At 38.7% G+C, this 14594-nt stretch overlaps 1 protein-coding gene across 4 annotated transcripts in view; it reads left to right on the top strand.

The window, feature by feature from the left end:
- Positions 1–14594, top strand: part of LOC131043965 (uncharacterized) — a 195237-nt gene that overhangs the window by 139435 nt on the left and 41208 nt on the right. The window contains exon 14 of one of the 4 annotated variants that reach the window (XM_057977252.2): positions 7607–7862. The exons of the other annotated variants lie outside the window; for them this stretch is intronic. Within the exon in view, the coding sequence (XP_057833235.1) occupies positions 7607–7621 (15 nt within the window). The 3' untranslated portion in view covers positions 7622–7862. Of the gene's footprint in view, positions 1–7606; positions 7863–14594 lie in introns of those variants that run through there. 4 annotated transcript variants of the gene reach the window in all.

Genomic DNA, 14594 nt, shown 5'->3' with positions numbered 1-14594 from the left:
TGCTCTTTTCTCTGGGAAGCAAAGACTAGCTGCCCTACCTCTTCATCCCATCCAAGCAGATCAACCGTTCACCCAATGGGGTTTAGACTTCATTGGCATGATAAACCCACCTTCTAGTGCTGGCCATTAGTGGATCTTGGCCGCAACAGATTACTTCACTAGGTGGACAAAGGCAGTTGCATTGAGGGATGCCACTGAGGCCTTAGTGTTGGAATTCCCTGAGGGAATTGTGACAAGATTCGGTGTCCCCTCCACCATCATATCAGACAATGCCAGTGCATTTGTTGGAACCCAAATCAGTTCTTGGGCAGTTAAGCATGGTGTATACCTGAAGACATCATCCAACTATTACCCTTAGGGTAATGACTTAGCTGAATCTTCCAACAAAAACCTCATCAGGATAACTAAAAGGACAATTGAAGACAATCAGAGGGCATGGCATACTAGGTTGAGGATAGCCTTATGGGCTGATAGGATCACACCCAAGAGGGCGATTGGTAACTCCCCTTTCATACTAGTATATGAGAAGGAAGCAAGACTCCCAACTTCCTTGGAGTTACCCTCTCTTGAACTAGCACATCAACTGGAATTAACAGAGAATGATGCCATGACAGTAAGGCTAGCAAAGCTGATGGAGCTGGAGGAGGTTAGAAGTCAGGCTATGCATACACTTGAGACTCATCAAGAGTAGGTCAAGAAAGTTTTTGACAAAAGGGCGACTAATAGGGTCTTCAAAGAGGGAGATCTAGTTCTCAAGTGGGATGCAGACAAAGCCAAAGCTAGGTGACACTCCAACTTTGATGCTATCCGGAGTGGCCCATATGTTATCATTAGTTGCAAGGAGGCCAATGCATTTCATCTCTCTAGGCTTGATGGCGAAGTTCTTCCAATCTCAGTGAATGGGATTCATCTCAAGCCCTGCTTCTAAAGAGGGTGTTGATGACTATGTAAATATTAGACTAGAGGTTGTTTTGCTTTCATAAGTGCTTATGCAAATGCCGCATTCTTCTTAAGAGGGTGTGTGCTCTAGTTTTCAGTTTTCCTCCAACTGATGACGCACACATGTTTTGGGTCTTTTCAATGACTTAGTGCCCAATTGATGCTTAAGGCTTTTGGACTTCATGCTCAGCAGGCAAATATCTCGTAGAAATCACCAAAAATGTTGTCATTTAATGACACCCTTGGTCCATTAGTGAGAACCGATCAGAGATATGTTCCATGGACCAGCGCTACCCCTGTTGATCAAGGAGAAAAGAAATGGAATTATGAAGTGTGAAGTGTTGTCTTGTCAGAAGGAAGTTCCTAAGTCTTCAACCCCAAGTTCCTAAGTCTTCTACTTCGGAACCCCCAGGTTCCCAAGTTCCTAGTCTTCTACCCGAGAACTCCGGAACACCTAGATTGCCAAGTTCCTAAGTCTTCAACCCTGGAACTCCGGAACCCCCAGGTTCTCAAGTTCCTAGTTCTTCAACCCCGGAACTCCGGAACCCCTGGAGGTTCCCAAGTTCCTAGTTCTTCAACCCCAGAACTCTGGAACCCCCAAGTTCCCAAGTTCCTAGTTCTTCTACCCCGAAAGTCCGGAACCCCAAGGTTCCCAAGTTCCTAGTTCTTCAACCCCGGAACTCCAGAACCCCCAGGTTCCCAATTTCCTAGTTCTTCTACCCCGGAACTTCGGAACCCCCAGGTTCCCAAGTTCCTAGTTCTTCTACCCCAGAACTCCGGAACCCCCAAGTTCCCAAGTTCCTAAGCCTTCTACCCCGAAACTCCGGAACCCTCAGGTTCCCAAGTTCCTAGTTCTTCAACCTCGGAACTCGGGAACCCCCAGGTTCCCAAATTCCTAGTTCTTCAACTCCGGAACTCTGGAACCCCCAAGTTCCCAAGTTCTTAAGTCTTCAACCTCAGAACTCTGGAACCCCCAGGTTCCCAAGTTCCTAAGTCTTCCCAACTTCGGTGACGCAGGTCTGCGAAATTCCCCCAACTTCGGCGACCCAGGTCTCCGAAGTCTTCCAAACTACTTCTGGCTTGCAACACTTTCGGATGGTGTGATCGACACTCAAAGCTTTAAATGCTCCGACGACTTTTGTGACTTGTGCACCTTCTTTTGTGGAGCCACAGTAGTGCATTTAATGTTTTTGGCGGGATTACCATCAAGGGAGGTATGGGGCCATGCTTGTTGCAGTGACTTATGTCATGTCTGCATACTCTAACTTTGGAGGGTCAGTCAATCCACCCTTTTTAGGGTTGCCTTTTGTGGGTATGGCTAGGTTGCTTGCATGAACAAAAGTCAAGTGTATGCACTTCCCTGCACTCTCGGAGTGACATGCAGGGGTCATGATCACTCTTGTAACCATTTTTCTATATAAAGGTTGTTAAGCCTCATTGTAAAGGGTTCTCTCCCTGCTAGCTTGAGCTATTCTATGCTCTCTCACTTCTCTTGTATTATTCTGTATTTTGCAACTGTAAGTTGGCCATTGGCCTTATAATTAATTGAAATCACCATTCTTGCCTTCTTTCAACTTATGTATGCTGTGTATGTTTTCTTACCTTCATCATAGGTGTATGTTTTGTGGCTCTTCTCTCATTTATGCTGTGTTAACTTATTTCTGAGTGTGATTTGTGGGAAACCTTCTCCCCTCTTGGCATTCAGCGAATTCTAACCTCCATACATGCATTGGGGTCACTTATACAACTGATGTTTGTGCATCTCCTGGGTTTTTTAGTTGATTCTTTGTGTCATTTCGGGTAGGGAGAGGAACAATCTCTTCTTGGTGCATCACCTCCTTTTATTTCAAGCAATTCTCTCTTCCCTTTACCTCTGCAAGTTGTTAGGATAGGCTTAGGAGTAAGTTTTGAAGTGTTTAGTTGGTTCAACACCTGCACGTGGATTGAGAAGGAAGCCGACCTTCTCCGGAGATTCAACCCCTTGTGCAAGGTCCCATACTTTGGGTTAATTTCCATGTTTCACAAGGTTGCTGAGTTGATAGCTTAACAAGGGTGCGAGCTTTTGTGATATTAGGGACATTACACAAATCCTTCCCAAGTCTTTAGCTTTACACACAAACACAATGCACACAAGCATACTGAGAGAAAATTAAGAAAGTGAAAACGGTAAGTTGCCCTAGAAACTTTCCAACTTTAAACTTTTTCCATGGTGCACATTAATTGAAGAAGCCATTGATTTAGTGTGCACAAGTTGTGCCTAGCCATTGTAATCCAAATTTGTAAGCCATTGTCATCTCAATATTGTGCCAACTAAATAAATGGCTAGAATACTCAATAGTTATCAAACCACATTGAGGTTATGAATGATAAGTCTCATCAAACATAGGCTCCATCACATTAGGGTAGCATCTCTACCCATTCATTATAAATCAATGATCAAAATTTTAATGTCCCCATTTTAGGGTTCTCTATGATTGCAATTGACTTTGACCTTCTCGATGGGTGTCTGTCTTATTCGAGGGGTTATTTGATGTTGCTAGCGAGCTTAGTCAGTCTATGTATACACTTATACATCTTTCCAAAGTGAATTTTGGCTTCTAGGATGTTCTCCATGAATCTTGAAGAGAGCATCTCTTTATAGTAAGTCACCCAGTTGGCTTCATTTCTTGTTTTTAATCATTAGGATCACACCATTGCAGTCAGATTTTGATTTTGATGCTTTCCGATAGATTTCACAAAATGGGTGCATTCATGGCCTTATTTTAATTATTTTACTAAGGTTTCTTAAATTTTATTAAATATTTTAAATGTACCCTAGTATAATACCTCATTGGCATTGGGATGAAAAGTTTCAAATTGTGGACACATAAACAAGGACTTTGTGTGTAACAATTATCATTATTTTAATAAAAAGGTGTTTTTGGAGCTAAAATGGAGTTTTAATTAAAAAGGTGAATTTTAATTTGTGCTTTCTGGAAGTTTTGGCAAAAAAAAATATAAAGGGCTATTCAGAGGCTCATTTTGGATTACGCAATTTATTCTATTTTCTTTGGTGAAACCCTTGGGTTTTGGAGATTGAACACAATTCGTCCCATCTTTATGGAGGACGAAAACCCTCTCCAAGAAGATTAGCTACGGTGGTGAGAGATCCTCCCTGGCTAATGTAGTGATATTTGTTTGGACTTTCATCTTGGGCATCAAGATTGTAGATTCAGTTCAGGTTTGTAGGTACAATTAAAGTTTACTTGTGAAGTTTTTTGGAGTTTTCAGTAAAGTCTGAGTTAATGGTTATAGAGTTTAAATATTGAAAGATGATATGGACGCCATTGCACCAGAGGTATTTTATTTTGGAGTTTGATTAGACCATTTTGAATGTGGAGTTTATGTTCCTTGAAGAGTCATTTCATGCATTGCTAGGTGTGCGTTTAAGTTAGTTTGAAAGGCATGGTGAAGTTTTTGGGAGATACATGGCTTTATTGGGGAAAATCGTGGAACTTCCTCAAGTTCCAATTCCTCCATCTTGGGCATTGTACCATTGCACATATTGCGCTAAAGACAAAGGGCTCGCAATAAGACAAAGTTGACTTAGCACATCACTTCCTTGTCCATTGTGGAGTGTATAAGAGGTGACATGGGCATGTGGGTGTCACGTGGGAGTGCAAATGAAGGAGGCGTAAGGGAATTCCTTGTCTATTGCTAAAGATCCCAAGTGCAAATTGAGTGCGAGTCATGGATAAAAGTGAGGTTGGCACTATAAGTGGCAACGTGAGAATTGAAAGGAGACTTAAATGCTTGTGTTGATTGATTTGGATAAATAAAAGGCTGAAGCTGGTTGATTTTGTCTCTTCTTGATTTGTGAGAGGTATATGAAACTTAATAGCTGGTCTATTCTCCTTTCTTGTGTGGTAAAACACCTTTCGGTCAGCTTCAATTGTGTGACCTTTGTTGGACATGAGTATTGTCCAGCTGTGCAATTGTAGATGGCATATTTTCCTATACATTCTGCTGGTCATGGGAGTTGGAGTGGAGGATTGGCAATAACATTGGGAGACTTCATACTTTTGGCACCTTTCCTTCTCTTGTGGAGAATTTACTCGCTGGTCACTTGTCTTAATCACCCCTGTTTGGTGAAATTACCTCTGCTAGCCATGTCCCAAGCATGGTACCAAGTGGGTATGTAACAGGAGATACAAATAGTCAGGAATAATGACCACTGAGACATAGGAAATAGGAAGATGGTGTGAGATCATTGTTTCTTTGTTGACTGGCCATTGATCTTTCACTGAAGTTGCTGATTGTCTATCATCCTGTAAGGTCAGCTTTTAATCCTTTTGTAACTTTGTCTTATGGATAAACTTATTTCTGCTGTAGCTGATTGAAAAAATATGATCATTACTATTGCTGCATCTATCTATTGTTTAATGCATGGGTTCTTAGCATAATGATGAGATCATGTGATCTCCGCGTCTTAGACCAAACAGTAAAGAGCTTAACAAGTGTGTGTTCAGGAGTGGCAGTACTTGAACACCAATAACTAATAAAAGTTACTAATTTGAAGTAGCTATGCTTATACGTTAGCAAGAAGAATAAGATTTTAGGGAAAGCATGAAGTCTTATAAATAAGAAGGTTTACTAGTTACCTTAGGAGAAATAAGGGTTAGTCCCAGTTGCTGATTCCCCTCAAGAAGAATGATGAACCTTATACATCTTCGTTGGTCAACCATTGAAAAGGACAGTCATAATGACATCTTCAGATTGGCCGTCCATTAAGGCATAAAGACTTGCAAGCATCCTAGGTGTTTCAAGAATACGCAACACAAACGATTTCCAGCATGATACTTGTAATCCCTACTACAACATTATGATACACCAGTGATCACATAAATTTCTCTTTGTCATGAAGACAAGGTGTATCAACGGTATAAGAATCATATAAAGATATCGGTCCTTCATTATAGTATGGTAAGAGCAGAGGGAACGCCAATAACCATGGATCCAAGGGATGTCCATATTCAATAGATACCACTCTCAGCAAATCATTGAGTATTAGTGTCTCACACCGTCAAGTTTTTAATCAAAGAGGTAGACTGTTGATTATAATTAGGGAATGGCAGATTCCAATTGCCTTGGGCAACATTGGAATCCGCCCAAGGGGGCCAGCCCCTTTCTCCAACGTGTAGGGCTGGGCCCTATACCTCACTCCACGCTACATAATGAAACCCCACGACTCATAAAAGGTAGCGTGCTAAACATAATAGGGCCAACCCTATCTAATTCATTTCGGTTAAAGGAAAAACAATAAATTAAAGGTCAAGCCGACATAAATGGATTTGAGTATCAGCCGACATATATGGATATTGCATCATATAAATAAAGATACCTTTCACCTCAATAATATACATTCAATACATTGTTATGCGAAATATCTACATCTGCCTAATGTGAACTTGAAGGTGTAATATCCCAGCGAATCATATCCAATATCACAGCGAATTCCATCTGCTATACCAGCGAACTACATCTGTCATTAAAGGTGCGAAATTCATCCATGAGGAGAGCGAACTGAGGACTAAGGTTGCAGTCCAAAGTGCAGACTTCATACCTAGGGTTTGAACCTGATTTCTGTTGGAAGTGATAAAGGGGGCAGACTTGACAGTGCAGTCTTGTGGAGGATATTATTTGCCCTAAGTGGAATCATCTTCAAGTACTTAAGATAAGTGTTGTAATCTTCATATGAACATAATCCATAATCAGATCTGAGGATCTTTTCTGGCTGGGTTTTTCCTCCTTGGAGGTTTTCCCAGGGTAACCGTGTCTTGTTCTTATTTTGTTCATTTCTATGCAATGCCTAAACCTAGAAAACTTTAAATCTTGCATCTAATCAATTTAGTTAGAAACTAAAATCTGTTTTCTGAGTTTATATTAATCTGAAAGTGCTAAAAGTTAACATGGTATCAGAGCCAAGTTGTACTAACCGTAATCAGATCTAGCATCCTGTAGCCTAGATCTTGCACTTTCTTGCTGTCATAAAATTGATGACAGGTTCTAGGATCAAGGAGAGATTGAAAAAGTTTGTGATCAAAGGTTTAGCATGGTCACATCTTGGTCCTGTATGCTTGAAGATCTGACTCTTCAGCGTTCAACGTCATTCAAGCTAAGTATTTTTGAGTCATTGCATTCTTGATTACAAGATATATTATACTCAGCTTATCCAAGAGATTGAAGTATTATCGTTTGGCTGACCTAGTTCTAGGTCGTATTGATTTTATGATTCTAATTACCTTAGTTGGTAGACTTATCTAATATAGAACATTATTTAGATATCATCATGATCTTTGATATGCATACTCTTTTAGAACTTAGAAGGTATTCTAAATTTCTGCTTGAGTGTTGCAAGGTATTATAGATCGATCCTTCAATAATGTTTTGATTGGAATGTCTTGGACTCATCATCCACAGTTGTCATCTATATGACTATGATCTAAATACTTGTTATGTTCTCTGCATATGTAATTTAGATATTGTTATTATGTTAAATAATATGGACTGGTTCTATTATTGACTTTTGATGTAAAAGTTCTAAGTATTCTTGTGATCAATACTTATTCTAAGTGAGAAGCTATGTTTGGTTGAATTATGTTTTTTTAATGATCTTCATTCATGACAGTTTTTGTTGACTTGAATTCTACTTGACATGAACGACTTATGGAGATGTGTACAATCATGAGGAGCTAATAGTTGTTTGTCTTGGCATCATTGATATAAGTATACCGACTGAGGTGTAGGAATTTTATGTTCTATTAATCATGGAGATGAACTCTTAATGAACAAATCGAGATCACTTTGACTTAATATTTTGGTATTTCTGATAGAAAAGTCTAGTTGAAAGATGATCTACAATCTTGTTCCTGGTATGCAAGGGTTAATGCTAGCCTTGTAGTTCGTATAATATAGATCTTCTTCATGTGCCTTTTGACGTATGGTATTCTTCTACTATCATAAACTACCTTGAGATCTGTCTTTGTTTTGATCAAATATAAATTGTGCTTGGTGGTTAACAAAGAGTATAACTAATGTGTATTTTATCATTTTGCAAAATGATGTTGTTGCTAGATCAATCTTATCAATGCTCATTTGTTTTGATTCACTTCTGATTACTTTCCTCTAGACTGAACTGCAAATAAATGAACTAATGGATATTATGGCTGCATTCAGTCTTTGGTCATTTCTATGTTCTTTCTTCTGATTTGAGTGAACTACTACTTTCGTTTATTGTTACACCAATGTTATAAGTTGTTCTAGTAATCATGTGTTTCAGAACATAGCTTTGAGTTGTTCTCAACCTTCAAATCTGACCATTGATGTAAAGAATGAGATCTACTAAATATTTTATGAAGAAGTTATGTGTGGCTCCTTGTTGTTTTAGAAGTGTATTAAAGATCCCTTTTACTCTTAATGTCTTAGTGCAAACCTTTTCTGTTTGACTTTGTAATACCAAAGATAATGATCAACTATGGACCTTAATGGAATCTTGAGTTTGGATAATTGTAGATTCATCACTTCTCCTGTAAGAGGTTGATGGGGCACGGTTGGATGATTTGTGAGGTTTGAGTATTCTTTATTGTGCTCACTCCGTCGTCTATTCCAGGAGATTGAATTTATATCTTGTCTTACTAACATTGCATAATGTCACTATTCATTGGCTGAAACTATTTTCTACAAATCTGTGATTCTAATTGTGGTTCCTCTTTGAAAGATTTTACAATTGATCTCTTAGGATCTTCGTTTTCTATTGATGACATTTGATTGACAATCTTGTTGTAAAATCTCTTGATTGAAGTTATCCTCATCCTATCTCAATAATTGTGCTATGGGTCCACCTTATTGATTGAAAGATAGATGGATAGGATCCTTGAGATTAACATAAAAGATTGATTGTGCAGAAGTTAAGAGGGAGCGCCTCCTTTTGAGTTTGGTATTCTCTAACTTATGTTGGTTGATTATTTTTTGATTACGAGTATTAACATGGAATTTTGGGTCAAACATTTTTTACTGACTTGATATTTGGCTATCAGTCTCATATTGAGGATTAAGAGGGAGCCCTATGATCTTCAATAAAACTCTTGGTATGAAAGAGTACTTGATAAGCCTAGGGTTTTGTAAAGATTCTAACCCGTTCCTTAAATTATTTGAAATGTTAATTTTGATTCCTTATGTGGATGATCTAACTGACTGATAAAGATAGCCTCATGATTTAATAAGAAAGAATTAGCTCAGAATTGAGATGGAAGATCTAAACCTAAAATGCATTACTTCTAGTTTAGAAGTGTAGCAAGGATCTAATGAAATTATTCTAAGTCAAGTTTTCTATTGTTATGCATTGTAAACTTATATGGAAACTAACTTGAAGAAGTTGAGTATGTCTGCAGCCAACTATGATCTTGCAGATTCATCTGAATAGAGGCAGGTTGATTGGCGAGTGCTTCAGCTAATCAAAGCTAAGCATACTGTTGTAGGCAAGCATTTTCTTGCAAGACACAATTGATTATGGGCTGAAACTGCTTAGGTTCAGATTGGTCAAGAAGTGTTACAGACAAGGAAAACACTTCAAACATCCACCCGCTGCGATCTCTTGGACCTACAAGGATAGTCCTCAGTTGCATTAAGTATTACTGTAGCTAAATACATTGTTGAAAGTGTTGCATCAAGAGAAGCAGTGTGGTTTCTCAAAATTCTTGTTATGCTGTTTTGATTTATTATCAGGTTTGTATAGAGATACCTGACAATTCAGTGTTTTATGGCAGGACAATCCTGTGTTGCAGATGTTCTCACCAAGTTTCTTGAAGCTTGAGATAGACTTGGAGTTGTGGAGAACACCGCCTTGGTTGAGAGGGAGTCTCAACCTCAGTGATACATTGTGTTGTATCAAACCACCCTCTGCGGGCAATGTAAGGTGGTATTGTAAATCTTCTCAGAGAGAAGAGTAATTGTTAACCATCCTCTGCGGGCAATGTAAGACGGTAGAAAAGATTCTCTCCACCCTTTGTGGGCAATGTAAGGTGGATCCAATCTATGCTTGTGTGCGAGCTGGAAGATGTAGTTCCATTCTATGCTTGTGTGCAAGATGGAAGACTACAATATTTTGATTATGTCTATTCCATTTCTTGCTTGTGTGCAAGATGGAGGATTATGTTTATTAGATTTTATTCTATGCTTGTGTGCAAGATGGAGGACTATGTTTTCATTTTATGCTTATGGAGAGCAATGATTATGTATCTCCACTCCATGCTTGGGTGCAAGATGGAAGATTATGATGTTACATTCTTCTTTGGGAGAAGTCTGAGGTAAAGACATTGAATGATGGACATGCGTGATCGATGGCATGGAAAGACTCCATGAATTGCATGAATAATTGTGTATGTATTCATGACTTGCAAGTGTGCATGTTAAAGTTTGAAGTCATCCTCCACAGGCAGTACAAGATGGATACTATGGGATACTTGTTGTGATCCTCTCTCAGGAATATTTGAAGTTGACAGCTAAGTTCGGATTACAATTTAAACATTGTATGTATTACTTATCGCTGGGCCCTAATCTTGTAACCTGGTTGTAAGATTATCTTTCTCCCTAATTAAGAGGGAGTGTTGATTATAATTCGGGAATGGCGGATTCCAATTGCCTTGGGCAACATTGGAATCCGCCCAAGGGGGCCAGCCCCTTTCTCCAACGTGTAGGGCTGGGCCCTATACCTCACTTCACGCTACATAATGAAACCCCATGCCTCGTAAAAGTTAGCGTGCTAAACATAATAGGGCCAACCCTATCAAATGCATTTCAGTTAAAGGAAAAACAATAAATTAAAGGTCAAGCCGACATAAATGGATTTGAGTATCAGCCGACATATATGGATATTGCATCATATAAATAAAGATACCTTTCACCTCAATAATATACATTCAATACATTGTTATGCGAAATATCTACATCTGCCTAATGCGAGCTTGAAGGAGTAATATCCCAGCGAATCATATCCAATATCACAACGAATTCCATCTGCTATACCAGCGAACTACATCTGTCATTAAAGGTGCGAAATTCATCCATGAGGAGAGTGAACTGAGGACTAAGGTTGCAGTCCAAAGTGCAAACTTCATGCCTAGGGTTTGGACCTGATTTCTGTTGGAAGTGATAAAGGGGGCAGACTTGACAGTGCAGTCTTGTGGAGGATATTATTTGCCCTAAGTGGAATCATCTTCAAGTACTTAAGATAAGTGTTGTAATCTTCATATGAACATAATCCATAATCAGATCTGAGGATCTTTTCTGGCTGGGTTTTTCCTCCTTGGAGGTTTTCCCAGGGTAACCGTGTCTTGTTCTTATTTTGTTCATTTCTATGCAATGCCTAAACCTAGAAAACTTTAAATCTTGCATCTAATCAATTTAGTTAGAAACTAAAATCTGTTTTCTGAGTTTATATTAATCTGAAAGTGCTAAAAGTTAACATAGACATCATTTAAGAAAAACATGGCACCAATGTATTAACAGACTATCATTGACCAAGATGATCAATCCCAACAATACAAATCGATGGTGAGTTATTTGTCTAAGGCGTTGAAAGGAAATATTTATCAATGGAGTTGGACAATCGATTCATGATAAAGAAATTAGCAAAGATCCACAATTATCCTTCTAACAAAGGTGATTATAATTAAAGATCAATAAATAGAAGACTAATGAAACACCTAACTAATTATCATTAAACATGATAAATACAAGTTAAGTAGCAGTGATTAAATTTATCTTTAATATTAGCATAAACTAATACTAATGATCAAGCAGTGATAGTGTTGGTGAAGAGATATGAATGAGAGGTAAGGCATAAATTTCAAGGTGCAACCATTCGATGGAGATAGATACATAAGAAGATTGAGATCATTCATTGAAGGCATTGTGGAATTTGTATTATTTCTTTATTAATCTAGTTCGGATTGCTCTAAGGAGTGGGCTGCCTTTAAGCCACATCAAGCTGCATGAACTCGGACTCGGACTCAGACTCGGCAAGGCCGACTCGACTCGACTCGTGACTCAGCTATGACTCAGCAATGACTTGGCAAAATAAAAAAACCCTTGAAATTTAGAGATTTTTAACAATTTAAAACTTGTTTCATGCACCCATTATTGAATAAAGCTTAAAGACACTATAACATCATCAAATAGAAGCTAATTTGATCACATACATAAACATACATCCATCACATGCGTAGAAATGTAAATTGTAGCTGAAGGAAATAGAAAACATAGATATATAGAGCTATAAATGTTGTCAAATGTATATAAAATCCATGACATCAAATGTTCCCAAACATATATGTAACTGTAAACAAAAACAAGTCTATGGCTTAGGCTCTAGCTCATCCTCAGCCTCAGCCTCCTACAAATGTGTCTAAGGTAGTTCCTTGATGACTAAGTAGCCATAGTCTCCGCCTGTGAGGTGCCACAATGATCAACACCAGTTGTGCCTGTGCCAAATCGTGCTCTATCCTCCTCCTTTGCCATAGCCACAGCCTCAGCCTCTCTGTTTGCCTGGTCAACCCACTCATGGTCCTCCTTAGTGAAGACGGGATCGATAGTGGTCCAATCAGACTCTGGATCGATCTTCGCTAAAGTGATCGGAGAGGAGTCAGTGTCCAAAATCTGTTGGGTCCTAAGACGGAGGTTGTAATGAACAAAAACAAGATCATTCAACCTCTGCACAGACAATCTATTACGCCTCTTCGAGTGGATGTGCTCGAACATGGACCAAGTGCGTTCACATCCAGAAGTGCTACATGGCTGACTCAAAATACGGATGGCAATTTTTTGAAGGTTTGGGGTTGAGGGCCCAAACATTTGCCACCATCTATCTGAAATAACGAAAAGAAAAAAAAAATCAATCTCATTTCCAACTTTAAGGCTGGATTATAAAATCAAAAATTAAAATGCATAAGCCATAAACTTAAGAATCTTAAGTTTACATATATTTCTACTTGGCTACAATTGTGACCGAGCCTGTATGCACATGCTGCTTGCGAAGGTTGCCCCTTCTTGATTATTATATTTATCCAGCTGAAGTGTTGTACTTGAGGCTGTGCCATCAGTACACAACTTCTGTACCATTGTATATAGGCCACTAAGAACCTCCTCATCCGCTTTGAAGTCATCACGGAATCGAAATGCCGGATTGAGGTAATAGGCTGCTGCATGGATGGGCCTGTGAAGCCGGTTTTGCCATCTCCTATCAATAATCTCCCAAATGGGGCCATACTTATCCTCATCTCTTACATATATGGACCTAATGGCCTCCTTGTCCCTATCCATACCCTCATCTATATAGCCCATAGAGGGCTTCTCCCCATCAACAACTCGTAGGAAAACTACGAGGGGCTGAATGACCTATACATAATGTTAAACAAAAACAATTAAGTCACAAATTAAATTAAAAAAAAGAAAAATTGCAAAGTTAAATTGTCAATAAATTAAAATTAAATTACTAAATAATAGATACTAGATACTAAATGTTAAATTGTAATAAATTTACCTGCATGATTTCTCCATAGGGGGTCCAAAACCCTGGCTCATCAAAAATGCAATTTACCACATCTATCCCTGCAGTGGTCGTAGCATAGGATCAAGAAGTCCACTCCTCACCAACAAACATACGCCTCAAAGCCACCTTTGATTTTATCAAGTATTTCAGTGTGAGGAAGTTTGAGGCAAACCTTGTGATACCAGGACTAGCCAACTCCTTTTGCCCCGTGTATTGCCTCATAATGCTAAGGACCAATGCATGATTGTAGATAAACTTGCTGATATTTTTGGCCCTTTCAACTATTGATTTCACCCATTCAAGCTTACCAATATCCTCCAACATGAGGTCAAGGCAATGGGCCGCACATGGAGACCAAAAAATTTTCGGGTGCCTCCATCAAAAGTTTACCTGCAACAATTTTAAATTAATTAGAAATTTTGATGTGTTAAGAAAATTTTAAATAATCATAGATGCCTCTCCATCAAGATTTGAAAAGTTCAAAGTTTACCTGCAGCAACATTACTTGCTGCATTATTTGTCACCACTTGTACCACATTTTCTTCCCCCACCTCTTGTATGACTTCCTCAATAGCCTCACATAAGTATGTGGCATTTTTCACATGTGAGGAAGCATCAATAGATTTCAACAACATGGTGGATCCTAAAAATAGAGTTTCAACAAATCAAAATTTAATTTATTTAATGCATTTGGGGAAGTACAAATTAGAATGAATCATGATCAATCACCTCCATAGGAAACAAGAAAATTTAGGAGTGTTCTATTCTTCCTATCCGTCCAACCATTTGTCATGATGGTGCAACCCTTTTGGCTCCAAGACTGTCGGTGGTCCTCTAGCTCAACTTTCATATCTTCAACCATTTCTAACAAGAGGGGGCCACTTAACTCAACATTAGTAGGGGCTTTAAACCCCACACCACAAATGGTTATAGCATCTACCATGCCTTGCCAATAAGGAGACCTGTCACAAATAGATTATGATTAGACAAAGTAGAGTTCAACTTCAAACTATAAATTTACTTTTAAACTTAAAGCAATCAAATCAAAAATAATTACCTGGCTGCAATA

This window comes from Cryptomeria japonica, chromosome 6 (assembly GCF_030272615.1).
Source record: "Cryptomeria japonica chromosome 6, Sugi_1.0, whole genome shotgun sequence".
Lineage (NCBI taxonomy): Eukaryota > Viridiplantae > Streptophyta > Pinopsida > Cupressales > Cupressaceae > Cryptomeria > Cryptomeria japonica.
Note: the sequence above shows the minus strand (reverse complement) of the source record. Positions and strands in the feature narration are given on the sequence as shown.